Source organism: Eschrichtius robustus, chromosome 16 (genome assembly GCF_028021215.1).
Source record: "Eschrichtius robustus isolate mEscRob2 chromosome 16, mEscRob2.pri, whole genome shotgun sequence".
Classification (NCBI taxonomy): domain Eukaryota; kingdom Metazoa; phylum Chordata; class Mammalia; order Artiodactyla; family Eschrichtiidae; genus Eschrichtius; species Eschrichtius robustus.
In genome coordinates this window covers 85,957,911-85,985,050 of record NC_090839.1, presented here as the reverse complement: position 1 = coordinate 85,985,050, position 27,140 = coordinate 85,957,911, and the positions used below count along the sequence as shown (strand labels likewise).

The following is a 27,140-nucleotide window of genomic DNA, read 5'->3' as shown; positions in this document are numbered from 1 at the left end:
CTCGTCAGCCGTCTTCTCTCCCTTTCAGAAGCCCACCTTTCCGGGCTTCACTCTCCAGGCAGAACCCCGTGGGGCGTCCGGCACGTGCGTGCGCGCGGTCGGAGGCCTCTTTAATTCCCCCCCTCCTTCCCCCGGCTACCTGTTGCGTCACGGAACGAGGTCCAGGCTGATTGGCTGCCTGAGCTGGCGGCAGGCGGGAGGAGATCCCTGCCGGTCATCATCAGATCGGGACTGTCACCACTTTGCGTGAATCAGCTGTGCCCAGTGGGTTAAGAAAAGGAAGAGGATGTGACTGTGGGGGGACCTCAAAAGTCTGAATCCAAAGGACAAGATTCTGGCTGCTTCTGAGAGGATGCCGCGTTTCCTGGGCGGCGCCCGCGTCGTCACCCAGAACTGCGAAGCACCTCTGGAAGGATCCAAGGCCTCAGCCAGTCGTGTGATGGGTTTAGGCCCATCTCAGTGCCGGCTGATCCTAGGCAACTGTTAGGGCTCCCCAGGGCCAGGCTCCCTGCCCTCGCAGCCCCTATGCCTGTGCCACCCCCCACTTTATTGGCCTTTTCCTTCCCAGGTGGCTTCTACATGCTCCTGGACCCCAAGAATGCAAAACCAAGGCAGAGATCTGCCCTGCTGAGCCCTCTGATCCAGTCCTCCGGTTGCCTGAGCCTGTCCTTTCACTACACCCTACATGGCCAGTCTCCTGGTGCAGCCCTCATGGTCTATGCTTCTGTCTTGGGTGAGAGTGACAACGTCATGGCATTTGCACTGTCCCGAGGCTCTTCTTCCAGGGTTGGGTTGACGAGGAAACGTGGGGGCATCTCTCGGGGTCTAGGGAAATCTGGGATACTTGCAAGATGATTCTGCGGAGTGGAATTTGGGAGCGGAAGGCACAGGGTTCTGGAAAAATAGATAAAAACGCCAGGAGAGTGAGAGAGAGAAGGACGTGCTTGCACTTGGGGGAGGGGAATCCACTCCAAGTAGTCCCTCTGCTACTCAACCTTCTGAGTATAGGTTTGAAGTCATTTTCCAGCCCCCGTCATCTCACTGCTCTCTTGGCTTCCTTCCATTGTAGGCAGAATCCGGAAACACACACTCTTCTCAGGACAACCCGGACCCAACTGGCAGCCTGTTTCTGTCAATTACACAGGCCAGGGACAGATTCAGGTACAGAGGAGCAAGAGGTCAGGTCTCCTTGGACATGGGAGGCGCACCTGATATTGACAAGGATTGAAGGTCTGGGCCCTGGAAGCCGGGTGCCTGGGTCCCTGAAGAGAGTAAAATCAAATGGAGGGGGGCTGAACTTTTGGGCTGTTTCCTCACTCCTGGCCCCTTCTCCCTCTCTCTTCAGTTCACCGTGGTGGGCATGTTTGGAAAGATCCCAGAGCCAGTGGTGGCGGTGGATGCAATCAGCATTGCTCCCTGCGGGGGTGAGAGCAGTTCTGAGAATGGGGGTTGGGGATGGGGGAGGAATAGAGAGCATGGCCCAGATTTCTCACATCTCCCATTTTGATCCCCCAGAGAGCTTTCCTCAGTGTGACTTTGAAGATGAGGCCCATCCCTTCTGTGACTGGGTCCAGACATTACAGGATGGTGGACACTGGACCCAGGGAAGTAAAAATACGCTCATCCAGGGTACAGGCCCCTTGGGAGTCTCCCTTAATGGAGGTGAGGAGATGGAGGACCCCTCAAGCCAACGAGTTACTGAATCTGCTCCCAGCTAGGGGGTGGGCTGGTGTGATTGACGCAAGATGTAGGTGGTGAGGATGAGCCAGTGGGTGTTTACTGGGAAGCCGCCATGGGGCCAGAGCTGTGGAGGCGACAGAGGTAGAGTGAGTTGAGGATTCTCGTGGTTCTGGGGTCACTTGAAACCCCCAGAAGATCCAGGTATAGTGCTTCATTAAGCCCAAGGCCTCAAAATCCACTGGGTCATTTTCAGTCAAGACATTTACTGGTGCAGCCAACAAAGGAATCTGGGTTGCTGGCTTGGTTTTCCCTTTCTGATCCTGCCTTCTTCAGTTAGAAGTCTAAAGTGAGCAGAGAAAAAAACAAAACAAACAAACAAAAAACCCACTGCAATGTGGGGAGTTTGGGTGTTTGCATCAAATCCCCATTTGGAAAGCAAGATGTCGCTCAAGAAAGCACCAGACTTGTCCTCTGGAGGTTTCTCATCTTGCCTGTTCCCTTCTTTTGCCCAGAGGGTCACTTTGTCTACCTTGAGGCTGACAAGTTCTCCCAGGCAGGCCAGTCTTTCAGACTGGCGAGCCGGACCTTCTGTGCCCCGGGTGCAATCTGTGTGGAGTTTACCTACTACTTGTATGGCCTCGGAAACAGCACGAAGCTCAGGCTTCTGTTGAGGAGCCCTGCGGACAGTTCCCCAACTTCTCTCTGGGAACGAGTTGGGTCTCAAAGCGCTGACTGGCTGAACGACTCCATCACCGTCCCTTCGGGACGTCAACAGCCCATGCAGGTGAGAGAGAGAGTCGCTCTTTAAGTGTCACTGTGAGGCCAGGTGAGGGGGACATAACGCCTGGGATCAGGGAGCACAACCAGGGCTGAGAGGATGGGACACTGGATAAGCAGCAGAGCAGAGGGCGCTCTGTGTTCCCTGTGAGGTTCTCTGGCTCCTGGAAGGGGCCCGGGCCCCCGTTGCACTGTTGAGGCCAGAACAAGGTGACATCTTCGCAGAGGACAGACCCTCTGCCCGGAGAGTTGCTGAGTTGATGGGGATTCACTTTCATTTCTTTCTTGCTTCTTTCTCCCTCGTACCTTCAGCTGATGTTTGAGGCCGAGAGGGGCACCAGCACCGCCTTCGTTGTTGCTCTGGGTTTCATCTTGATCAGTCACGGGACCTGTCAAGGTAAGACAAAACCCCAGGTCCCGGAAAGGGGGCCGTGCTCCAGGGTGACCATCTCTAGGGCTTCTCTGCTTGAGCTGCTTAAAATGCAAGTCCTCTTTTGTGCTGAGTCCTCACGCAGCTTTGTTTTCTATATTATGCCCACCCGTACCTTCCCAGCCCCATCAGAATGCTTGCTTGAGTGAATGTGACTTTGATGCCATGGATTTCTGTGGTCGGACCCCTTACCTAGTGAATGGTGATCCTGAAGGGAAGGCCAATATCCTATTTGTTATGTGTTTCCTGTACCTGGCGCAAGATCAGACATATGTTAGGAACGGTGTTTGTCAGTGTTACCTGAGTGGAGGCTGGGGCGGGGAGGAGAAGGAGAGGTGTGAATGAGTTACTGCTTTGAGCGCACCCATTCCAATTAGCTGTGAGTCAAGGGGGTGGTGGTACGATTCTGACTAAACTCCAGGGATTTATTTTCTTTGCAGGATCTGCGTCAGTAGCGCCTCCTTCCAAACCTCCTGTTACCCGCACTGGCCCTCCTGAAACCCCTGTCCGCACAGAGAAACCTGTGGCCCCTGAGGAAACACCCACCGTCCCCACTGAAATATCCACCGTCCCCGCAGAGAAACCTGTGGCCCGCACAGAAAAACCGACTGTCCCTAGTGAAATATCCACGGTCCCCACAGAAAAACCCACGGTCCCCACCGAAAGGACCACCATCCCCACAGAAAAACCCACGGTCCCCACCGAAAAGACCACCATCCCCACAGAAAAACCCACGGTCCCCACCGAAAGGACCACCATCCCCACGGAAAAACCCACGGTCCCCACTGAAAGGACCACCATCCCCACGGAAAAACCCACGGTCCCCACTGAAAGGCCCACAGTTCCCACGACACCCCAGCCCAGCCCAACTCTTGTACCCACCTGGCCAGCAGCTTTCGTGATGCCAAGTACCTCCATGACCGCTGTGACCCAGGCCACCACTGCAACCCCGAGACCTACTCCAGGTGTGTGGTGAAGCATCGGACAAAGAGCTAGAGCTGAAAGTCAGAGACAGTGATGAGGAGGGAGGGCGGGGGAAACGGATGCTTCCAGTAGAAAACTGCAGTCTCAGAGGAGAGAGGAACCAGACACGATGACTTTAGAAAGAACGATGAGGACGACCCTGAGTGAGAGGGCCGGGGGGGTGGGGCATGGGGGAGTGGGAGTTGTTGGGAACCAAGCACTAGACTTACTATTGCTTTTTTTTTTTTATTGAGATATAATTCACTGCCGTAAAGATTCATCCTTTCAAAGTGTACGATTTGGTGATTTTAGTATATTCACAAGACTGTGCAGCCATCCTCACTTTTCCATTTCAGGACATTTGCATCACCCCATAAAGAAAGCCCATACGCATTAGCGGTCACTCCCATTCCCCCCACCCCCCAGCCCCTGGCAACCATGCATCTGCTTTCTGCCTGTTCGGTACATTTCATACCATGGAATCATATAATCGGTGGTCGTTTGTGACTGGCTTCTTTTTTCTCAGCATTTGTTGTTGTCAAGGTTCATCCAGATTGTAGTTTGTGTCAGGACTTCCTTCCTTTGAATAGTTGAGTAACGTGGGCCTCCTTCTTCAAGAAGAACGGGAGTGGGGGGTAGAGGGGAGACAGGAGGAAAGCCGGGGGCTTGACGGAGGCTGTTTTCCCCTCAGTGAGCTGCCCGCCGAACGCCCACTACGAGCACTGCGCCTGCCCAGCATCCTGCCAGAGTCCCACGCCCAACTGTGGGCTCCTTTGCAAGCCCGGCTGTGTCTGCGATCCTGGCTTTCTGTTCAGCAACTCCCGCTGCATCAATGCCTCTTCCTGCAATTGCTTCTACAACGACAATTACTATAAGGTGAGACCCCAGGATGCCCAGGTCCTCTGAGGGAGACTGCGAGCCGAACACCTGGGGTCCGGCGCCACCTACTTCCCAGGTGACATAAATTTGGATCCATGGGACATTCCCAAGGGGTCAGCTCTCGGGCAGCTGTGACACGGTGGTGGAGTCATTCATTCGGTGTGTGGTTTTTTTTGCCTTAATTTTATTATTTTTTTTTCCTTGGCCACGCCACACGGCATGTGGGGGTCTTAGTTCCCCGACCAGGGATTGAACCTGTGCCCCTTGCAGTGGAAGTGCAAGAGTCTTGACCACTGGACCGCCAGGGAAGTCCCTCGGCTCTGTTCACACAGTAAATACTTGTTAAGCACCTGCTTTGGCCCAGCCTGACAGTAGGCTGTGCAGAAGATCCTGTCATCCCGTGGCCCTGTCCTCGGTGCTCCTGGCAGCTTTGATATTTCTGTATTTCTCCGTCCTGCACTGGCAGCCATGATGCATTAGACCGTAGACCAGCCAGGTGGTGCAGGGCCCTTATCTCCATCCTGAGGAAAGTCAGGGGTCCCTGAGTATACAGAGAGCCCTGGACACTGAGTGTGTTCAGGCATTTTCAGGGCAGAATGAGGCATTCCAGAACCTTCTTCCAAAGGAACTTGCAAATTTTGATAGGCTAGGTCAAAGGAGAGGAGATAACTGTTCTTGTCTCTCCTAATTGATGCCCACCCCCATCCCCCCGGGAGATTCTGGAGGAGCACAGGCTCTGGGCCAGCGCTGTCCAAAAGGGATGGCGTGCAAACCTCACACAGCATTTACTTGTCCTAATAACCACATTAGAAAAAAAACTACAAGGAGGGAATTCCCTGGCGGCCCAGTGGTTAGGACTCCACACTCTCACTGCTGAGGGTCCGGGCTCAGTCCCTGCTTGGGGAACTAAAATCCCGCAATCCGCGAGTGAGGCCAAAAAACAAAGAAAAGAAAAGAAAAGAAAAGAAAAAGTACAAGGAAACAGGTTAAGTTAACTCCAGTCATCTACCCGTTTTAGCATGTAATCAATGGTTATCAATGAGATCATTTACGTACCTTTTTTTTTTTTCTACTAAGTCTTCAAAATCCAATGTGTATTTTACACTTACAGCCTATGTCAGTTTGCACCGGCCACATCTCAAGAGCTCAGTGGCATGTGGCTGGTGGCCATTGTATTGGACAGAACTGCCCGAGAGTCAGGCCAATCTGAGCTCATATCCCTGCTCTGCCACTCGTTTGCAGTGACCCTGGGCGAGGTTCTTTCTTGACTTATTCAAATCTGTTCCCATATCTATAAAATGGGCACAACAAGATTTTCTACCTCATTAGGTTGTTGTGAAGGTGAAATTAGATCCTGACACAGAGCGATTACTTAATAAATGCTAATTATTATTGTTAGCAATTTATGGTAAATATATGTGACCTGTTAATTAAAAGTTCAGTCAGCTATTCATTAGCATCCAGTTCCTCTTCTCAGCTCCGGCGTTCTCCCCATGGGGCGTCCGAGTTTCTTGCTTGCCTCTTCGGGGGCCCCTTCCTCCTCCAGCCCTCTTGACCCGTCTCCCGGGCGTCCCTGCGTCAGTGTTGGGAGTAGCTTCAGCTGCAGCCCGGGTAGAACTATCTGTCACAACCATCAGCACCAAGCGTCTCTTCCCTCTGCCCCGGGAGACACATATGAACTTATTGTATGTTCACTTATGCATTCAGTAAACGTTTATTGGGTACCTTCAACCCTGTCGGCATTGGGGTCACCACGAATAGGGCATGTCCTTGCTCTCCTAATGCTGTCAGATTCCGGGGGGCACATAGGATATTGGTTCGTTCTTTCGTTCCGTAAGTATTTATTAAATGAGAACTCTTTGCCAGGCACTGTGCTACGTGTTGGGGCTGAGATAGTGGGTAGAGATAGACATGGTCCCTCGCAGGGGCGCTTATCAAATAATCACAAAGATGAATATAAAAGTGCAATTGTGGTAAGTCCTGGGAAGGAAAGGTACCCAGAGGTAGTCAAGGAGGTCTGGAGAGTCTTCCTGAGAAGGTAGCAACCCTTGAGCTGAACTCCGCTAGTTGCACAGGAATGGGTTAGAGAAAGGGAGAGGGACACATTCCAGCACAGCATGTGCAAAGGGCCTGGGGTGAGCAGGAATATCTGGTAGGCGATGAGGAGAGGTGTCTGAGCAAGGTGAGGTCTGCAGGAGGAGAGGGGGCTACAGCACGGGGTGACAGAGGCTGCCCAGGAGCTACAGCCTCATGACTCCGGCCCCCTTGCCCCCAGCCAGGGACAGCGTGGTTCAGCCCCAGCTGCACAGAACGTTGCCGCTGCCAGCCTGGCAGTCGGACGGAGTGCCAGCCCTATCAGTGCGGGATACGTACAGCGTGCCAGCTGAAGAATGGCCGGTACGGATGCCACCCCTATGGTGAGACCCTCCCCTCAGGCTGTTCCCGCCTGTCCACGTGGGTGTGACACCAAGGTCCCCATCCCTCCCTCGACCAGGGGAGCCTGGGCAGGCCACTGGGTGGGTGAGGCGACCCTGGGGCCTGGCCTGGTGAACCAGCTTCACATGTCCCCGGCGTCCCCTCGGCAGGCACTGCCACCTGCTTCATCTATGGAGACCCTCATTACTTCACCTTCGACGGGAGGCACTTTAACTTCATGGGCAAGTGCACCTACATCCTGGCCCAACCCTGTGGCAACTCGACAGGTAGGATTCTGGAGATGCCCCCCCACGGCCTGGGCGTGGGGTCTGAGATCAGAAGAGCTGGGCATGGGGTGCACTGGCCGGCAGGAAAGGGCCAGAGCCGCTGGCAGGGGCAAGATGGGAGCAAGGCCAGCGGTAGAGCAAGAGATGACACGTCCATCCCCAAGCAGGACTTTGTGAGGACCAGACTACGGGGAAAATGCGGGTTAGGACTCCTCTCTGTATCCGTCGCTTCCTTGGCCGGCTTGGACTAGGGCGCGCCTGGCAGAGGAGGTCCCCGTCCCCTGGGGGGACAGATTCGCGGCACGCAGCCCCACGCTGTTCTGGACAACGCCCCATTCCTGCCAGGGTCCTTCCTCCCCTCTTGAACCGTAGAGCCGCCACCTCTGTGGCCCTTTATCCTGACAGGACGCAGGGCCGGTTGGGGGTGGCACCCTCAGTGGGCCCTCAGAAATGCTTCTGGAATGAGCCCCTGGGCGCTCTCCACCCCTCTCCCCGCCCAGAGCCATTCTTCAGGCTGACGGTGAAGAACGAGGAGCGAGGACAGGAGGGCGTGTCCTGCCTGAGCAAGGTCTACGTGACTCTGCCCGAAACCACCATCACCCTGCTCAAGGGCAGACACACGCTGGTGAGTCCGTTTTCCACTCAGCCCTGCAGGGCTGCCGGCCTTGGCTGTGGCCTTGTCCCGCCCAGCTCCTCCGGCCTCCCAACCCTCCAGAGCATTCCACGTGGAGCAGAAGAGGTCATTAGCGTTGCGGTGGGGATGTGGGAGTCGGCTGGGGGTCCTCCTTGACCCCCCGATCTGTCTCTCTGTCTCCTCCCTCGGCCCCGCCTTCCAGGTTGGGGGTCAGCGAGTCACCCTCCCAGCCATACCTTCTAAAGGCATCTTCCTGACTCCAAGTGGGCGATTTGTGCAGCTGCAGACGGCATTCGGTCTGCGGGTGAGATGGGATGGTGACCAGCAGCTGTCTGTGAGCGTGCCCAGGTGAGGGGGCAACCCAGCGAGGCAGCTACCACTCCTCCCACTCTGCCCCTCCCTCTCCCGGGACCCTCCCATCCCCGGCCCCTGCCATCCCAGGCGCTAATTCTCAGTCGTGGGTAGGAGACACCTAGCTCAACGGGCAGGCCTCCCTTTGGTTGAGGAGGGGGAGGAAATGGTTTCAGGGCAGTGTGATAGTAGCAGGATATATACATAAGGCTTTGGGAATGTTCTAGAAGGAGTTGCTAATGAGTCGTGGGAGCCTTCAGAAGAGTGGTCCCTTGACTGTAGTCTTCAAGGATGAGTAGCTCCCCAGATGGCCAAACAAGGGAAAGAAACACTATAGAAATAGTGAACAGTCATTGCAAGGGAAATAGTAGAATGTCTTAGGGCCAGCAAGAAGTTTGTTAAGGCTGGAAGATGAGGTGTGAGCAGAAGCGGACGAGGGGAGGCGTAAAGATGGCTCGAGAGTGAGAGCTTGCGGTCCTTGCGCGCCTGGCCTGGCGTGGAACCCTTGTTCCGGGTCTGCACCACTTCATCGTCCACTCGCCTCGTTCCAGTGGCCTCCCCGACTCATCCCCTCTCTGCTGTGGTCCCTCAGATGCCGGAGGCCCCTTCTCTCCACTAACGCCTCCTCCTCCTCCTCCCCTCCCCCCGGCCCCCGCAGCACCTACTCCAGCAAACTCTGCGGTTTCTGTGGCAACTATGATGGCGACAGTAGCAACGACAACCGGAAGCCGGATGGCAGACCAGCGCGAGATGAGACGGAGCTGGGTAGCAGCTGGCAGGCCTCGGAGGATGGGGACCACGAGTGAGGACCTCCCCGCCTCCGTCTCCGCCCTCCTGCTCCTTTGCCCCTTCGAGGAACCAAGAACCCCGACTGGCATCACCCCTTTTCTCCTCTCTCCTCTGCTGCACACCCCCACGCCTGTCATTCTTCTCCCCGCTCCCGTTCCCGGCAGAGTTCATTTCCACCACATTCACCCCCAGCCCCACCATCAGTCAGTCATCCCCAGGCCATTCTGAGCAGCCCCGCCTCTTGCTCGCCCGGCTCCAAGTTTTCCCACCTCTTGGTGTTCAGATGTCCTCCACTAGGGGGTGCCGAGAGCCGGGAGACTGCTGGGGCGGGGTGGGCATGCAGATGAGCCTCGGTCCTTAAGGCGTTTGGGGTGGGTCTCTTCCAGGTGCCAGGAGAAGCAGGCATCTCCCCCACCTTGCGACACTGCCTTGCAGAACACTGTGTCGGGGCCAGAGTTCTGTGGACGGCTCACGGTCGCTCACGGAGCTTTTGAGTATGTGTCGGGGCGGGGGGCGGGAGCGGGCAGGAAGGGCCATGGGGGGGCACCAGGTCCTCCGTGGCAGGAGGCGGCAAGTTTTGCCCCCTCATTCCTTCTGACCTGGCCTCTCTCCTCAGGGCCTGCCTGCCTCACCTCAGGGCCTCTTCCTTCTTCGACAACTGCATGTTTGACATGTGTAATGTCCAGGGGCTGCAGCAGATGCTGTGTGCCCACATGTCGGCCTTGACTGAAACCTGCCAGGATGCCGGCTACGTGGTGAAGCCCTGGAGAGGACCCCAGTTCTGCCGTGAGTTGTACCAAGATGCAGGGCCCCTTCCTTCAGATGCAGACGCAGTGGAGGGCCGGCAGCACCTGAGAGTGGTGGCACAGGCCGGGGGGGCGCCCTGGTGGAACCCCTTTGCCTCCACACTAGGACAGGGAGATCTGCGGAGTCAGAAGCATGCACTGAGAAAATCACACGGTCACCTGCAAACTCAGAAAGCCTTCCCAGGGTTTGCTCCCAGCTGTGGATTTTCCAGGCAACATTTTCAGCCTGGATCCAGCTTGGTTTTGTTACCTCTGATTTGGGCCCTGACTACACTTTGACCTCTTTTTGCTCTACTAAAGTCTTAATTAAAGTTCTTTGGGGAAAAAAAGAAAGAAAGAAAGAAAGAAAGAAAGCTTTCCCAGCTACCTGAAGGTACGGGTATGCAGAGCAATGCATATGTGTGTAAATGCACACCCAGGTCGAGGGATGCACACGTAAAATACACAAAATGTGCATACAATACAGACTGGTGGGTGGGATGGCGCATCATGACGGCCCCACAGCTCCTGGTCATGGCCCAGCCCTCTGGGGAGCCTGCTTTGGGGCCTTGATGGGGCCACCTGGGTTCCCTCTGCTCCCCTCCACCCTCCACAGCAGTGCTGCTGAGGCCCCTGGGTCAGTCTGCTCCCGTGGTCCTGCCTCTCGGCAGTTCCCTGCAGGCCCCCTTCCAGGCCCAGGAGGTGGAAGCTGAGTTCCTCGGTGGTTTCTCCCACTCACTGTCTTCTTCTCAAGATGGGGCGGAAGCCTCTAGCCACCGGCCTTCTGAACTCTGGGCTGGGAACTACCTCTTTCCTCTTCTCCCCATCCCGCCTCACCTGTGCTCCCCCCTCTGCCAGCGCTGGCCTGTCCCCCCAACAGCCGGTACACCCTGTGTGCCAAGCTGTGCCCCGACACCTGCCATTCCGAGTTCTCGGGCCTGGCCTGCCAGAACCGCTGCGTGGAGGGCTGCGAGTGCGACCCGGGCTTCGTCCTCAGCGGTCTCCAGTGCGTCCCCAGGTCCGACTGTGGCTGCCTTGACCCCACGGCCGGCTACTTCAAGGTGAGCCGCTGGGGCTGGGCCTCTCTCAGCCCTGAAGCCAGAAGGCACTCGTCCCAGTTCTGAAGTCTACGGCCAGCTTGTGGGCAGGAGAGAAAAGGCGGGGTGGGGTGGGGGTGGGAGGTGGGCGGGCTGGGATTAAGGAACTTCGGGCTTAGGTCTAATTTCCCTTTTTCTTGCTTCAGTCCTAGTACTTTTCACCCCTGCAGACCGGGATGGAGTCATAGCACAGTTATTTCCCACGCTGCCCAGCAGAGCCTGGGACCCCTAGTTCTCTCCCCTCCTATCTTCCCTGCCCGTCACATCCCTGAGTCACTTTCCCAGTTTCTCATCCTCTGAAGGCCCAGGCATGTCTGCATCTCACCTGCACTCTTTCTCTCCTACTGAGGGTCCCTTTCTCTGCTGAAGGAATTCAGCCGCTACCTGGGCCCCATCTTCACCATCTTCTCAGAGGCAGCACTTGGAGCTAGACCCTCATCCGTGAAACTTCTCTCTCTTCCTTTGCCTGTCCCTTACCCAAGGCCTGGGGATGACACTGACGTCCATCCCAGCCCCCTCCCACCTGATGTCCACTGGGTTCTCCCTGCTCGGTGCCGCGTTCCGGGCTGGCCCACGGAACTCTCCTCGTCTGCGCTTTGCTCTCTCAGTTTCACCTTATTTTCAGCCCCTCCCCGCTGCTCTGCCTCCCAGGCAGTATGCCTATTAGCCACTTTTACCTCCTTTGAGGCCCTGTTGAAATGCTGCTTCCTCCTTGAAGCCCTCCTGAGAAGCATCTCTAAACTCTTGTGGCGAGTGCCGATTGTCTGTGTCAATGGCACGAAACTCTCCCTGGGTGCCCTGATTATCGTCTTTGGGTGCAGAGTGTGTTGGACCACGTGATCTATCTGTTTACATGTTGACTGCCCTCTCTGGGCTGTGAGTTCTGTTAGGGCAGGGACCTCGTCCACCCAGCTCATTACTGAATCCCTGACGCCTGGCACAAGGCAGATGACAACTATCTGTTGAACTAGTGAACAAACAAATAATGGAGTGACTGAACGAGTGAGTGAATGCCAGAGTTTGCAACTAAGCCTGGAGCTTTGGGATGACACGAATGCCTTCCTGGTGAGCAGGTCGGTGATCTGAATAGCAGTGCTAACAGATCAGGGGATAACTTCTTTTCCTTCCTTCGGTCCGTCCGCCAGGTAGGGGAGCGGTGGTTCAAGCCAGGCTGCAGACAGCTCTGCATCTGTGAGGGCAGCAACAGAACTCGCTGTGTGCAGTGGAGGTGCCAGGCCCAGGAGGTGTGTGGTCGGCAGGATGGCATCTACGGCTGCCACGCCCAAGGTGAGCAGTCGAAAGCAGGTGAGCACGGGGGGCCGCCCATGTGGCCTCGAGCAAAGGCGTGGTCCTGTCCTAAAGCAGAGAGCTGGAGCGTAACCAGGGGTCTGGAAGGCAATTGCCCAGAGCCAAAGCAGCGTGTTCAAGGACCCAGAGAGTGAGGCTGGGGCAGTCCCTGACCTTGACCTCTCCAAGTCACACCGACCACCCCATGAGCCATGGGTACCATTCCAATGTGGACTCGCCAAGATGGCAGCTCAGGGTCAGTGCCTCTCTGAACGCCATCTCCTCCTGCCCAGGGTCCGCCACCTGCACTGTCTCGGGGGACCCCCATTACCTGACATTCGACGGAGCCCTGCACCACTTCATGGGCACCTGCACCTACACCCTGACCCGGCCTTGTTGGTTGGGGTCCCCAGAGAATTACTTCGTCGTGAGCGCCACCAACGAGTTCCGCGGCGGAAACTTGGAGGCCTCCTATGTCAAAGCCGTCCAAGTGCAGGTCTTCAACCTCAGAATCTCCATGATCAAAGGCCGCAAGGTCGTGGTGCGTGCCTGCGCCGGCCTCCCCGGCCCCACCCCCAGCCCACGCTGCATCTCTGCTCCGCGTCTCCTTGCCTGCAGGCCCACCTGTCTGGCAGACGCAGCCCCAGTTTCTGAGACACACCCGCCACCCCCCCTCCTGCTCCCTGGTGTTGGCCTCGTTGTCCTTGTCCCAGGCGCCTTTCCCTACAGTGTCCTCCCTGCCTCTGTAGCTGGACGGTCGCCGGGTGGCCCTGCCCGTGTGGCCTGCACAAGGCCGGGTGAACGTGAGGTCCAGTGGCTCCTTTATCCTCCTCTACACGGACTTTGGGCTTCAAGTTCGCTATGACGGGAACCACCTGGTGGAAGTGACCGTGCCCTCCTCCTACGCTGGCCGGCTCTGCGGGATGTGCGGTGAGTTCCTAGGGCACCTGCAGGTGAAGCGGGGGGGAATGGGCTGGAGCCTATCCCCGTCCTGCTCATCCACACATCTGATTAGGCGTCCTTGGTGCTTGTCGACCTCTTACTTGGTTGAAGGCATCGTGCGCTAGGGTAGGCATAAAGGGAAGCCGAAGATGAAGGAAGAGAAAGGGCTCATTTTGGTTGGTTGCGTGAAGAGGGAGGGATGCTTCTTGGTCCTGGGGCTGAGTTCAAGGCCTCTGCTGACTGCTCCGTCCCCCAGGGAACTTCAACAACAACAGCCTAGACGACAATCTGCAGCCTGATAAAAGGCCTGCAGTCAGCTCGGCGCACCTGGGGGCCTCCTGGAAGCTAAATGAGTTATCTGAACCTGGGTGAGCCGGAACGGGGGGGGGGGTAGGGGGGGAGCTGGACCAGGGGAGGAGGCTTGGCGGGCAGCCTGGAGGTGTTCCCTGTGCGTCCCCAGTCTTTCCTGGAGTTGATGGCTGATCTGTCTCTTGGGAAGTCCACCCTGAGATCTAACCTTTTGCTTTCCTGCTGCATCTGCTGACCTTACTACTTGAGGCCATCACTCTGTTCTCCTCTCCCGTCCTTCTTCCCCTCCCTGTTTCCCTCTCCACTTTTGCTTTGGCTTTTGGAAAGCTTCCTCCAATCCTAAACTCCTGTCCTTTCCCCTCGTCCTCTGTCAGCTGCTTTGCTGCGGGTGGCAAGCCCCCCAGGTGCCTGGGGAAGAAAGTGACGGACGCCTGGAATAAGAACTGTGATATCTTAATGAACCCTCAGGGTAAGCCACGCAGGGGGCCCCTTTTTGCTCCCCCGGGGGCAGGAGACAGAGGAGGGGCACTGAGCAGGGAGGGAGGAAGGGTGAGACGGGAAGTAGTGGCCCTCAAGAGGCAGGCAGAGGGAATGCAGAGGCAGTGGTCACCTGGGAACGCTGACGGATCTGTGGGGTTTTTTGCATCTCAGGCAGTAGGTTCTCAATAATTGTGGGTTTTGATGGAAACGGATGTTGAATTTGCCCCAGAGCAGCCGCGTGGTTCTGCTCCCTCCCCAAGCTTAGTCTCACCTACGTTTCATCCAGGACCCTTCTCCCAGTGCCACGGGGTGGTGGCCCCGCACACCAGCTTCACCAGTTGCGTGTACGGCCAGTGTGGGACCAAGGGTGACGCCTCGACCCTGTGCCACTCCCTGCAGGCCTACGCGTCCCTGTGCGCCCGCGCAGGCCAGGCCCTCGCCTGGCGGAACACCACCTCCTGCCGTGAGTGACCTGACAGCCAGGAGGAGTCCCCGAGCCCTGCCCTCTCTTCCTCTCCCTAAGTTCTCCTTCACTCTTCCCTTCGCAGCCCGGCCCCCAGGCCCCACGTAGGACCCTCCTCTGTTCCCCTCTCCCCAGTCTCTCCAAGCGCAGCCCCCATCCTCTACTTGTCTCCCTCTTCTGGGAGCCTCCATCCGATTCTCACTTCACCAAAAAATTCTGATCTCCCAGGAATTCCCTGGTGGTCCAGTGGTTAGGACTCCACGCTTCCACGGCAGGGGGGCACCGGTTCGATCCCTGGTTCAGATCCCACATGCCATGGAGCGTGGCCCAAAAAAAAAGTTCTGATCTCATTTGGTTACTGCCTCCTCCCCTTCTTCCCTGGGCCAGCTCTCTGACCTTTCTTCTTTCCCGGAAACACTTTTTTTTAAAATTGTAGTAAAACATACAGAACATAAAAATTACCATTGTGACAATTTTTAAGTGTCCAGTGGCATTAAGTGCATTCACCTTGTTGTGCAACCATCACCACCATCGCCCCCAGAACTTTTTCATCTTCCCAAACTGAAACTCTGTCCGCATCAAACACTGTAAGTCCCCTTCCCCTCCCCCAGCCCCTGGCAACCACCATCTACTCTCTGTCTTTGTGAATTCGACGACTCTAGGGACCTCATCTAAGTGGAATCACACGGTATTCCTCTTTTTGTGACTCGCTTATTTCACTTAGCATTATATCCCCAGGGTTCACCATGTTGTAGCAAGTGCCAGAATTTCCTTCTTTTTAAGGCTGAATCATATTCCGTTGTATGATTGGACCCCATTTTGTTTATCCATTCGTCTGATGGACATTCCCAGGAACTCCTTTTTTTTTTTTTTAAGATTTTTTTGATATGGACCATTTTTAAAGTCTTTATTGAATTTGTTACAGTATTGTTTCTGTTTTATGTTTTTGGTTTTTTGGACTCGAGGCATGTGGGATCTTAGCTCCCCAACCAGGGATGAAACCCGTACCTCCTGCAGTGGAAGGCGAAGTCTTAACCACTGGACCGCCAGGGAAGTCCCTCCCAGGAACTCTTGATGCCCCAAGGCCAGAGAGCTGGAAATCACTCTTCCTTCCTAAACACCAATTTCTTCTTAGCTCTGAACTGCCCATTGGGCAGCAGCTACAGCACCTGTGCCAACCCCTGCCCGGCCACCTGCCTCAGCCTGAGCACTCCATCATACTGCCCGTCCTCGCTGCCCTGTGCCGAGGGCTGCGAGTGCCAGAAAGGCCACATCCTGAGTGGGACCTCCTGTGTGCCCCTCAGCCAGTGTGGCTGCACCAGCCAGAGGGGCTCCTACCACCCGGTGAGAGGCCAGACCACAGGGTATGCCCTGCCCTTCCCAGCTCCCCGAGTTTGGGGGCCAGAGGGCTCAGAGCCTGCAAAGGGGTAAGGTGGGCCAGTGCTGGGGGCTGAGGAGCAAATCCGGAAGCCAAGAGCCTGAGAAAGGCTAGCGATGGAGGCGGGCAGCCAAGGGAAGCGAGCCTCATGGGGGCCCTGGGGTGCGGGGGGCTCCGACCATCTCTGGCTTCCAAGTTTCTATCGGCTCCACTGATGCCTGCGCCCCGCAGGTCGGGGAGAGCTGGTACACGGACAACACCTGCTCCAGGCTCTGCACCTGCTCGGCTCACAACAACATCTCCTGCCTCCAAACCGCCTGCAAGCCTGGCCAGATGTGCTGGTCCCAGGATGGGCTGATACGGTGCCGGGCGGCAGGTAAGCCTCCACTGAGCGTGGAGGAGGACCTTCAGCCACCAAGACGAACTCTCCCCAACTCCCCCTCTGTCAAGAAGGGCTCCTCGGGCTTCACTCATGGTTCCCGTGGCAGCCGTGGACTTAGACGGGATATTATAAGTCTCTCCCTGGCCGAATGACACCTGCTCCACCTCCTCACGTCTTGACTCTTTTCTCTGTCTCCTTCCCTTTGGAGGCTCCCTCTCCTCCACATCCTTTCCTTGAAGCAGGTGAGGAGGCCTGTTCTTGCTAGAGTCTGGACCACTCCTCAGCCACCTGTCTGTCCTCCAGGAATGGGAGAGTGCCGCATCCGCGACACGTCCCACTACGTAAGCTTCGATGGCAGTTACCATGGGGTCAGGGGCACCTGCACTTACGTCTTGGTGAAAATATGCCACTCCACCATGGACCAGCCTTTCTTCAAGATCAGTGGCAAGAATGGGAAGCGGAAAGACCAACCCCACACTTTCTACCTCCGCCAGGTCCACGTGGACATCTTTAATACCCTGGTCACCCTGAAGAAGGACCAAGTGCTGGTGAGCGAGGCAGGCGGGGAGGACGTGGGCTCTGGGGACAGGGCTCTGGTCCTTCTTCCTGCTCACGGGTCCTGCCCTCCTCTGTAGATCAATGGCACACAGGTCACCCTCCCGGCGACCACCCAGATCCGGGGAGTCAAAGTCATTTCCAGGGACGGCTACACCGTGCTCACCATCAACATTGGGGTGCAAGTCAAGTTTGACGGCAGTGGTTTCCTAGAGGTCGAAATCCCCAAAGCCTATTATGAAAAGGTGAGGAAAACACCTGGGTCTCTTCGTAGGGGAGTCAGCCCGCAGGGAGGGGGGCGCCTTTCTCTTTAAGGGGATGCCAACAAAAAATGCCCTCTGCCATCCCTGGCGCTGAAGATCCCTTGATCCCCTCTGCCCACCCAGACCTGCGGCATGTGCGGGAACTTCAACGGCGAGGAAGAAGACGAACTATTGATGCCTAATGACGAACTAGCCCTGGATGACGTCATGTATGTGGATAGTTGGCAAGACAAAGAGATCGACCCAAAGTAATTGCCCCCGAAGACTCTCTGCCTTTGCACAGGAACGCGAGTTGGGATTCTAGACTGTATGGCCCACCTGGGATGGGAAGACCAGAGTGGTCCTTTGTGCGTGTAACTTGACAGGCAATGGCGTCTGGGTCCCAGGAACCTATATGGGGAAACGAGAAAGTCTTCCTGTCTTGGCTTCGAAACGTGGGAGGAGACCGAGGCCACGTGGAAGGCTGGCCAGAGCCCAGGCCAGCTTCCCGGTGAAGACAGGAGGGGTCTTCAGGGTGGTTTGGGAGCGCCAAGTCATTATCATAGATGAGGCAGTGGCTGTCCCTAGGATGACCCCCTTTGCCTTCCCAGTTGCCAAGAAGATGACAAGAAGACTGAAGCAGAACCTCAGGAGAAGCCAAATACAAACTGCCGGGCAGCTGACCTGGCAAGAGCCCAGGAGCAATGCCAGGCAGCTTTTCAGGCTCCAGCCTGGGCGAAGTGTGCCACCCACGTGATTCTCAGTCCCTTCTTGCTCAGATGTACCCACAGCCTCTGTGAGTTTGGAGACCTCAACCATGCCCTCTGCCAGTCTCTGCAAGCCTTCGGGGCTGCCTGCCAGGCCCAGGGGATCAAGCCTCCGATCTGGAGAAACAGCAGCTTCTGCCGTGAGTGTGTCCTCAGGCCACCCCCAAACTGCTCCCAAACCCTCTTTCCGTCTGTGTATCTCTGAAAGCTCCCCCATTCTCCATTTCGGTTGTTCCCGGCCTATTTCTGACCTCATTTTCTCTGATGTGGACCATTTACAGCAAGCTCTTAGCTAGTGCCCCATACCACCAGGACCACACGGGCTGCTTGTCAGCAGCTCCTTTCCAAAAGAAATGTGATCATCTTAGGCCCCTGCACGGCTGTTGCCTGCAAGTCCAAGCTCCTCTCTGAGATGTTTGAGAGATCCTGCAAGCTGTGCCCCTCCCCCACCCCCCTTTCCTGTGCGCCAGCATCACCTGCATCAAACCATCCCATTCCCCACACAGGCCTTGCTTTCCCACACCCCTCCCTGCCTTTCTACATACCACACACTGCACCCGAAAGGTTCTTTCTTCTCCCCTCCTGGCAGACTCTGAGGTATCCTCCTCCAGCTCTTTCCTTTAAAAAAATTTTTTTAAATTATTATTCACATACCATATTCTTCTACCCTTTAAAAGTATACAATTTACTGATTTTCAGGATCTTCACAAAGTTGTACAACCAGCACCACTATCTAATTCCAGAACCTTTTATTTTTATTTATTTATTTATTTATTTAGGCTGCGCCAGGTCTTAGTTGCGGCGTGCGTGTAGGTTCTAGTTCCCTGACCAGGGATCGAACCCGGGCCCCCTGCATTGGGAGCGTGGAGTCTTACCCACTGGACCACCAGGGAAGTCCCCAAGAACATTTTAAATTTTAAAACAGTGATTACGGTGTTTTTCCTATGTGATGCATTCCTATGGTTCAAAAACTTTGAAAGTATTAAAAGATTCCCAGTGAAAAGTCTCCCTCTCGCCCTGACCCCAGGGGCCCAGGTCCCAGCCTGCTCTTTTCAGCATCTGAGTATTTTTCCAAAAGTCTTTTATTTCTGCACATACAGACAAATGCAAATTTATTTTCTGTATTTTCTTACAAACAGCAGATGGGACACAGTAGTTTGCACTTTATTTTTTTTCACTTGACCAACTAGCTTGGCGGTCCTTCCCCGTCAGACATGTAAAGAGTGTCCTCATTCTCTTCTGCAGCTGCGTCATAATTCATTCATCATAATTTATTTAGTCTTCTAGCGATGGACTTTCTAGTTGTTTCCAGTCTTTTGCTATTGCAAACAGTGCTGCAAGGATAACCTTATGCAGATACAATTCTCTACGTGTGTGTCTCTTATCTGTAGGATAAATTTGTAGACCTGGAATTGTTGGATCAAGGATTGTGTGGATTTGTGCTTTTGAGAGATGTTGCCAAATGGCCTTCCATAGGGGTTGAGGAATTTACGTTCCCACCAGCAACATATGAGAGTGCCCATTTCCCCACAGACTGGCCAACACACAGCATTATGGTGCTTTTGGATTTTTGCCAATCTGATATGTGAAAGATAAAAAGAGTCTTAATTTGTATTTTTCCTATTATGAGTGAAGTTGTGCATTCTTTTATATGTTCAGGAGCCATGTGGATTTCCCTTTCTGTGATTTCTTCATACCCATTCACCATTTTTTCCACTGGTTTGTTGGTCTTTGTTGAAATATTTTATAGATGTCCTTTGTCTGCTACAGAGAGTAGCCCTTCATTAGTGCCATGAGTTACAAAAATTTTTTCCAGGTCTCTTTTTTTCATCTTTCACTCTTTTTTTACCATGCAGAAAAAATATATATATATGTATTTGTGAGGTGAAATATAATAGTCTTTGTTTTATGGCTTCTGCAGTTTAAGCCTTAGTTACAAACGGCTTCCCCACTCTGAAGTTAAAAAAGAATTTGCCTACGTTTTGCTCTCGTATTTGTATGGTTTCTTTTTTTTTTATATTTAAATGTTTGATCCACGGGGATTTATCCTGGTGTGTAGGATGAGAACTGAATCAACTTTGTGTTTATTTTTTCCCAGTATTATTAAATGGCCAGTCTCTCTTTTTCCACTGACTCAGATGCCATGATTTATATTAAATTCCCACATGTATTTGGATCCCTCTCTGGGCCTTTTTCTCCGCTTCCACTGCTCCATTTATCTTCATTTACTAGCAGCACAATGTTGTGGTCATTGAGAGTTTAGATGGTGTTTAGATTTCTGGTAAGGACATACACTACCTACTGTTGTTTTTTTTTCCAGTTTTTTTTGTTTTGTTTTAGAATTTTCCCAGCTTTTCTGCTTTGTTTATATCCTCATTTCCACGTTAATATCATCTCGTCCTATTAAAAAACAAAACAAAATCCTGTTGGTGTATTTTTTGGGGATCATATTAAATGTATAATTAACTTAGGGAGGGACTTCCCTGGCAGTCCAGTGGTTAGGATTCTGCGCTTCCATGGGGGGCACGAGTTCGATCCCTGGTCGGGGAACTAAGATCCCACATGGCACCTGGCGTGGCCAAAAAACTAAATAATAATAATAATTAAATTAACTTAGGGAGGACTGACATCTTCCCATCTGTGAACATTTCCATTTGTTTGCAACTACTTCTACTTAAAGGGCTTTATTTAGCTCCTCCAGCACAGTGGATACCTCCCTGCCCTGTGCTCCTGTCACACCTCGTACACACACACGCCAGTCACATGCTTACTGACCAGATGCACCAGGGTCGCGCTGCTGCGGCTGCTGGCTGACCTCGGATTCCCACGCCGAGTGGGGAGAACCATTCTTGCTCTTCTCTGTCCTCGGAGCCAGCACACAGCCCACGCTCAGTCAGTGCTCCCCCCCCCCACCTCCAGCTCTGGACTGCTCCGCCTACAGCGTCTACACCACCTGCGTTCCCTCCTGCCCTCCTTCCTGCTGGGACCCGGAAGGCCAGTGCAAAGGCTCCAGAGTTCCCTCCACCTGCGAGGAGGGCTGTGTCTGTGAGCCCGGCTACGTGTTCAGTGGACCGCAGTGTGTGCCCAGGAGCCAGTGCAGCTGCAGGGACGCCCAGGGCAACTCCCTCCCTGTGAGTGGGGGCAGAAAGTAGGGGTGGGGGCAACACACCTTCAGGATGCCATGTTCTCCTTTCCTGTGCGTCTCTTGGCCTGGGCCACCCGCGCCTCTACTGCTGGCCCTGGGTGTGAAGGCTGGTGATGGGGCAGGGTGGCCTCCTGCCAGGTGTGGGCTAGAGGGTGCGTGGTTTGGGTTTGGGGACTGAGAAATGCAAACCACAGGGATGCAGCCGGTAGGGTGGCTTTGATTTGAATCCTGATGGTACCACTCACGAGTCAGGGGACCTCTGTGACCTCAGTTTCCTCATCGGTAAGATGGGTTCAGCAGTACCTCCTGAGCAGCCTGTGTGAGACACTGAGCACAATGCCTCTAGGGGGCGGTACAGGTCCATAAGGGTGCAAATGGCACCGGGACTGCCTCTGGCCCGTGCCAAGTGAGCCATCAGACTGTAGGCTTAGGCTGAAGTTGTCGAAAAAGAGAGCTGGCCCTTCCCTTCTCACTCCCCGTTCTTCCTGCGGCGTCTGCAGGCGGGTAAGTCCTGGTTCTCCAGAGGCTGCTCCAAGAGGTGTGCCTGCAGAGCGGGCGCCGTTCAGTGCTGGCCCTTCACCTGCCCCTTGGGCTCCCGGTGCCAGCCCAACGAGGATGGCAAAGACTACTGCGCACCCGAGAGTAAGGGGGCCCTCGGGGAGGTGGAGCTAGAGAGGCCCGGGCTGGGGGCTCTGGAGAGGGAGGGACCCGGTGTGGGCAGGGGTGGGCCTAGGCTCTCAGGCTCCTACCAGCTCCCTGGTCGCCTGCATGATCCTCTCTGGGATCTGCTATCTTAAGGGCAAAAAGAGGGAACCAGACAAGGAGATCCTCTCAAGCGGGGAGAGGGAGAAAGTGGAAGATCAAGTCCACGGGGAGCCCAGGGCTAAGAGGGAAGGTGACAGGAGGCCGCAGGAGGGTGAGGGGCTCTGGGGCGGTTACATCGCTCAGGGTGCCTTCTTAGCATTGGCCCTTCTTTTCAGAGTCGGAGCAATGCACAATTTATGGGGACCCCCGTTACCACACATTTGATGGCCTCAGCTACCGCTTCCAGGGCCGCATGACCTACTTTCTGATCAAGACCTTGGACGTGCTCCCTGATGGGGTGGAGCCCTTGGTCGTAGAGGGCCGCAACAAGGTGTATCCGTCCTTCAACCCCATCTTCCTGCACGAAATCATCGTGATGGTCTACGGCTACACAGTCCAGCTCCAGACGGAACTGGGACTTGTAGTAAGAGCCAGGCCAGGCTGGGAGGGTCTGGGGAGGCAGGTCGGGCCATGGGAGGCCACCTGGAGCAGGTGAAGCCAGGACTCTGTGTTCCCTGGGAAGTTCCCAGCAGAGGCTGCCTGGTTTTGGAAATCAGAATCAGTGCCACACTCACCTCCTTGGGGGGAGGCAGAGGAGGGCAGTGGGATTACATACAAGGTGGGAGAGAGGCAGCGGGAGAGAGAGAAGGGAAGCTCATGCAGTGTGAGGGTGGAGCTGTGCTGAAGAAGTACCAGGGCACCCACCTGCCAGTTTCTTTGCAAGGAAGGGGCTGAGGCTGCAACAGGAGCAGACCTCAGGGAGGCCTTTGCCACTCCGGGTAGCAAAGCTTCCTGCGGTATCTTGTTCCCCGGAATGACGACACTGAGAGGTACCAAGATGTGCAGAGAGACAGAGGTCAAAGCAGCAGAGGGTCACCTTGATTCAGGCCTCCGTGCCGCTCCTGTCTGCCTTCTCTAGGTCAACGGTCAGAAGATGGCCATCCCCTACGAGCCCAACGACCAGCTGCGGGTCACCATGCGAGGCCATCGCCTGTATCTGATCACAGACTTTGAGCTGGTCATCAGCTTCAATGGAAAGAACAATGCAGGTACCTGAGCGTGGGGACCGGAGGGCCGAAGGGACATTCCAAGGATGGGGGTAAGGAAAACCACGTCTTGGGCCGAGCGTGGTGAAAGGACCCCTGCCTGGGAGTGGGGCCCCCGAGCTCCAGGGGAGGACGCAGGAGGGGTGGGAAGTGACGAGGTGGGGAGTTTCGATTCTGGGCCCCTTCCTCCTGCAGTGATCTCCCTGCCCATCACGTACCGGAGGCTTGTGCGCGGCCTGTGCGGCAACTACGACCAGAACAAGAGGAATGATTTTATGCTGCCCAGCGGTGCCCTCACCCAGAACCTCCTTGTCTTTGGCAACAGTTGGGAGGTGAAGAAGACCATGGGAGGCCTCCCCCGCTTCTCAAGGTGAGAGGGCTGGGGCTCTGAGCAGGGAGGCCCAGGCCCTGGGGTGGAGGGCCGATGAGCGACACCGTAGTATCTGTTTACACCCCGCTCACCCCCATATCCTCAGCAGAGGAGGAACCCCGAGGTCTAGGGCTCAGACTGGCCTGATTCTCCTAATCCCATTGTTTCCTTCCCCTCCCACTGACTGTGGGGCACCTGCCCTGTGGATCCCGGTCTGTGCCCGAGCCCTCCCCTCCCATCCCCTCCCCAGTTCTTCCTAAGTTCACAGCTGTGGTGGGCCTCACCTGGCCCTTCACCATCTCTGCCCCAGGGAGGTACAAGAGGAGGAAGTGAAAGAAGAAGGGGCGTCAGGCTTTCACGTGTCAGAATGCAGCCCGGAGCAGCTGGAGCTCATCGGCCACACACAGGCGTGTAGGGTGCTGGTGGACCCCCACGGCCCCTTTGCTGCCTGTCACCAGCCTGTGGCCCCGGAACCCTTCCTGGAGTGAGTCGGGGACCCAGGACACGTGGGAATGGCCTTTCTCCAGGTCCTGGGGCCTGTTCTCTGATCGGCTCTCTGTTGGGCACAGTTCTCTCTGTGGCCTTGGTACCTTGTCTCTCTCACACACACACGCACACTGCCTGGTGGGGCTTCCAGGGCCTCTTCTGTGGGGCTGGGTCTCCTTGCCTCCCCCTCTCTGACAGCACCCAACTGTCCCTGCCATCCCCCCAGGCACTGTGTGTCTGATCTGTGTGCCGCCCGGGACCCCATAGAGCAGGAGGAGCTGCGTTGCCAGGTCCTCAGCGGGTACGCCATCATCTGCCAGGAGGCGGGCGTCGCCCCGGTCGGCTGGCGGGACCACACCCGCTGCGGTGAGGCCCTGACCTTCCCCAGCAGCGGGCTCCTGACCTCCTCCCCCACCCCCGGCCATTTCCACCCTCTGCTCCGCTCTGACCCCCACCGGTACGCGCACCTTGGCTTCCTGCCATGGTTCCCCCAGCCCTGAACTTTCCCCTCGTCAACGTCCTCCCGAGCTAACTCCTTCTCTGCCCTCACCCGAAGCCTCAGCCCCATCACCCCGTCACCCCGTCCTGCTGCTTCTCGCCAGTGCCCATCTTTGCTCCACCTCATGCGCTGGTGTCACAGACAAAAAGACACGTAAAGCTGGTCCACTCTTCCGGCTCCCCTGCCTCTACCAAGCTCTGTGCTCTGTTGGGTGACCTCGTTCCCCATACGTGGGGGGCCAGCCCCAGCGCAGCCACCTTCTGACTATGACTCTGTCCCCTCTGTCCCCTCAGCCTTGCCGTGTCCAGCCAATACCGTCTATCAGAGCTGTATGACACCCTGCCCAGCCTCCTGTGCCACCCTGGCAGCTCCCAGGGACTGCAAGGGCCCCTGTGTGGAGGGCTGTGCCAGCCTCCCAGGCTACATCTACAGTGGTGCCCAGAGCCTCCCCCTGGCCCACTGCGGCTGCACCAACAATGGCATCTACTACCAGGTCTGGGCTGGAAGTGGGAGGCCTCGGGAGAGCAGAGGTGCACAGGGAGAGCCAGACTCTGGAGGTGAACCAGAACCCCACCTCCCGCCCCTTCTCCCTCTCCAGCAGGGTGACAGCTTCGTGACCGAGGATTGCTCCCAGCGCTGCACCTGTGCCAGCTCGGGGGTCCTGCTGTGTGAGCCCCTCAGCTGCAGCCCCGGGGAGATCTGCACCCTGGGGAACCTCACTCGTGGCTGCTTCCGAGGTGAGCCTGGACCGGCCCTTGGCTTCAAGCTGCCCTCATACCCTTGGGAGCGGGCTGGGGGTGGGGCTGCGGGTGGAGGGGCCCCTGGGCCGAGGAGCATCCCTCCCGGTCCTGTGCCTGGGACTCCATCTCATCAGTGTCAGGAAGTTCATGGCATGTGATCCCACTCTCTCTTTTTCGGGAGGGGCAAAGGCACAGGCCCTGCCTTCTCTGAGCCTCTGCTGTCTGCCGGGCACCGTGCTGGGCCCTTTGCCCAGCCTTAGCTTCCCAGGATCTCCTTTAGTCCTTACTCACCACCTGGGGGTAAGCACAGCATCCCCACTTTATAGGTAAAGAAAATGGGGTTCAGAGAGGGTAAGCAGTTTCCCCAGAGCTCGGGGGCTGTAGAGCCAGGACTGGAAACCCGGCCAGCGGACCCTGGCGAGTCTCTGTCAGCTGCTGCTTTATTCCCTGGCGTCCCAGCCCCCAGGCCCCTCTCCCTGGCTGTGGGTGTCCTCTCAGAACCCCCTTCCCAACCCCTTCCATCCTTGCAGACAGCCCGTGCCTACAGAACCCCTGTCAGAATGATGGCCGGTGCCAGGAGCAGGGAACCCACTTCACCTGTGAGTGTGAGCTTGGTTACAGGGGCCACCTCTGCACGGAGCCTCGGGATGTGCCACCCACCAAAACGCCAGGCAAGGACTTCATCCCAGGCACTGTATCCTCACGGCCCCTTCCCCACAAACAACGGCCGCAGAATTATCCCATATATGTAATACTAACCTATAACATCTATTATAGATGTATAATAGATAGTATAGTATCAATGCCGTATATTACTATATGAAATATAATTATATAATATGATCCCTACAGATTAGCCGGATGAGTGTCCTCCAAGGATCTCAGAGTCCCTTTACCCATCTCCTACCCACACACTCTGGAATCTTCTCTCTGACCCTGAGCTCCCCACTTCTGTGATCTGTATGCCTCACCCTGCTGTTATTCCCCTCTCTTGTGTCCCTCTGAGCCTCCAGTACCTTTTCTTGGTATTCTCCATCCCAAACTGTAATTCCTGTGAGCCTCTGGGCCAGCAGTTCTCCAACTTTATCCTCGTGCCTACGATCGGGGTGGAGCAGGGGTGTCTTGTTTATCTTGTTCATTCCGGGACTCATCCCCAGAGATTTGGATTCAGTAGGTCTGGAGGGGGCTCCAGAGATCTGCATTTTTCACAAGCTCCCAGGTGACCGATGGAAGTGATGCCTGGGCTACTCTTTGAGAAGCAGTGACCGACATAATACCCTGGACTCTAGGGGACCAACTGGATAAACATCCCCTTAGAAGGTTCATGGGAGTTGTGTGTCCAGAAGCAGGAGGGCAGCGCCAAAGCCTTGAAACCCCTGGGAGCAGCAGCCTCCTAGAGGGAGAACCGGCCACCAGGGATGTAGGGGATGCAGTCCCTCCAGGGTGGCCACAGCCGAGGACTGAAAGGGAGTGTCTCTGCCACCCCTTCCTATCCCACATCCCTATTTCTCTTCCCCACGCCCCAGAAGCCTCCAACTTTGTGGTCACCCTGTTGGGATGGCTGGTGCCTGTGCTGGTCATAGTGTCAGCAGTGACCAGAGAATGCATTTCCAGGAAGAGGAGGATGTGAGTTTCAGGAAAGGGGAAGAGAGGGGCAGCTGGGAGGGGAGCAAACATGGGGAGCGGGCACCGACCTTCAAGCTGGTGTCTGTTCCCCACGCCCTCTAGGGAGAAAATGCAGAGCCAGATCAGAGGCAAGCTGCCAGGTACCGGTGAGCACCAGCCCCACCGTCCACAGCTTTGGCTCCGGGAAGTCGAGTCTGCTTCTAACACAAGGTTTTCTCGCTTTCTCCTCAGATTTGGCTCCAGAGCATGCCTTCAAAGTCGCTCAGTTCTGAGTTGTCCACAGAAGAAGGAGACATAAAATTATTTATTTTTGAGATGTGAATTTGTACATGATTCTGGTGGAGAAAGGCTCTGTGAGGGGGGTCTTGAGGGGAGAAGTAGGAGGGAGACGGGGTGTGAGGGTCTAGGGCTGGGGGCTCCACAGAGTGTCCAGAGGGGTGGGGAACAGAGGTCTGAGGAGGCGACGGGCTGTCTGTCCCTTCGACAAAGCCACGTGAGGGTGGGCCACCCGCCCTCCGGCTTCGGGGATACA

General features: G+C 55.8%; 1 protein-coding gene and 1 long non-coding RNA gene across 5 annotated transcripts in view; one reads left to right on the top strand and one right to left on the bottom strand.

Moving 5' to 3' along the window:
* The window catches only part of ZAN (zonadhesin), a 31,968-nt gene extending 5,046 nt beyond the window's left edge, over positions 1-26,922 (top strand). The window contains exons 7-47 of one of the 4 annotated variants that reach the window (XM_068565653.1): positions 569-733; positions 1,070-1,161; positions 1,346-1,424; positions 1,516-1,662; positions 2,193-2,464; positions 2,770-2,897; positions 3,323-3,852; positions 4,542-4,726; positions 7,005-7,146; positions 7,315-7,431; positions 7,932-8,056; positions 8,268-8,413; positions 9,075-9,218; positions 9,592-9,699; positions 9,822-9,991; positions 10,849-11,051; positions 12,233-12,374; positions 12,668-12,915; positions 13,124-13,304; positions 13,573-13,684; positions 14,000-14,094; positions 14,392-14,568; positions 15,704-15,912; positions 16,178-16,322; positions 16,632-16,876; positions 16,964-17,128; positions 17,270-17,394; positions 17,737-18,032; positions 20,812-21,023; positions 21,538-21,679; positions 22,018-22,265; positions 22,761-22,890; positions 23,083-23,257; positions 23,568-23,741; positions 23,970-24,109; positions 24,536-24,735; positions 24,841-24,979; positions 25,513-25,653; positions 26,509-26,608; positions 26,711-26,748; positions 26,840-26,922. In XM_068565653.1, coding sequence (XP_068421754.1) covers positions 569-733; positions 1,070-1,161; positions 1,346-1,424; positions 1,516-1,662; positions 2,193-2,464; positions 2,770-2,897; positions 3,323-3,852; positions 4,542-4,726; positions 7,005-7,146; positions 7,315-7,431; positions 7,932-8,056; positions 8,268-8,413; positions 9,075-9,218; positions 9,592-9,699; positions 9,822-9,991; positions 10,849-11,051; positions 12,233-12,374; positions 12,668-12,915; positions 13,124-13,304; positions 13,573-13,684; positions 14,000-14,094; positions 14,392-14,568; positions 15,704-15,912; positions 16,178-16,322; positions 16,632-16,876; positions 16,964-17,128; positions 17,270-17,394; positions 17,737-18,032; positions 20,812-21,023; positions 21,538-21,679; positions 22,018-22,265; positions 22,761-22,890; positions 23,083-23,257; positions 23,568-23,741; positions 23,970-24,109; positions 24,536-24,735; positions 24,841-24,979; positions 25,513-25,653; positions 26,509-26,608; positions 26,711-26,748; positions 26,840-26,880 — 6,773 coding nt within the window. In that variant the 3' untranslated portion in view covers positions 26,881-26,922. Of the gene's footprint in view, positions 1-227; positions 734-1,069; positions 1,162-1,345; positions 1,425-1,515; positions 1,663-2,192; positions 2,465-2,769; positions 2,898-3,322; positions 3,853-4,541; positions 4,727-7,004; positions 7,147-7,314; positions 7,432-7,931; positions 8,057-8,267; positions 8,414-9,074; positions 9,219-9,591; positions 9,700-9,821; positions 9,992-10,848; positions 11,052-12,232; positions 12,375-12,667; positions 12,916-13,123; positions 13,305-13,572; positions 13,685-13,999; positions 14,095-14,391; positions 14,569-15,703; positions 15,913-16,177; positions 16,323-16,631; positions 16,877-16,963; positions 17,129-17,269; positions 17,395-17,736; positions 18,033-20,811; positions 21,024-21,537; positions 21,680-22,017; positions 22,266-22,760; positions 22,891-23,082; positions 23,258-23,567; positions 23,742-23,969; positions 24,110-24,535; positions 24,980-25,512; positions 25,654-26,508; positions 26,609-26,710; positions 26,755-26,839 lie in introns of those variants that run through there. The other 3 variants (XM_068565656.1, XM_068565654.1, XM_068565655.1) reach the window with 3 other exon arrangements.
* On the bottom strand, positions 6,207-20,803 carry LOC137778521 (uncharacterized). The gene is made up of 3 exons (XR_011076921.1): positions 20,668-20,803; positions 18,438-18,510; positions 6,207-6,385 (listed from the first exon to the last, which is right to left on the bottom strand). It is a non-coding gene; the product is annotated as an uncharacterized lncRNA (long non-coding RNA).
* Positions 26,923-27,140: the final 218 nt, after the last annotated feature.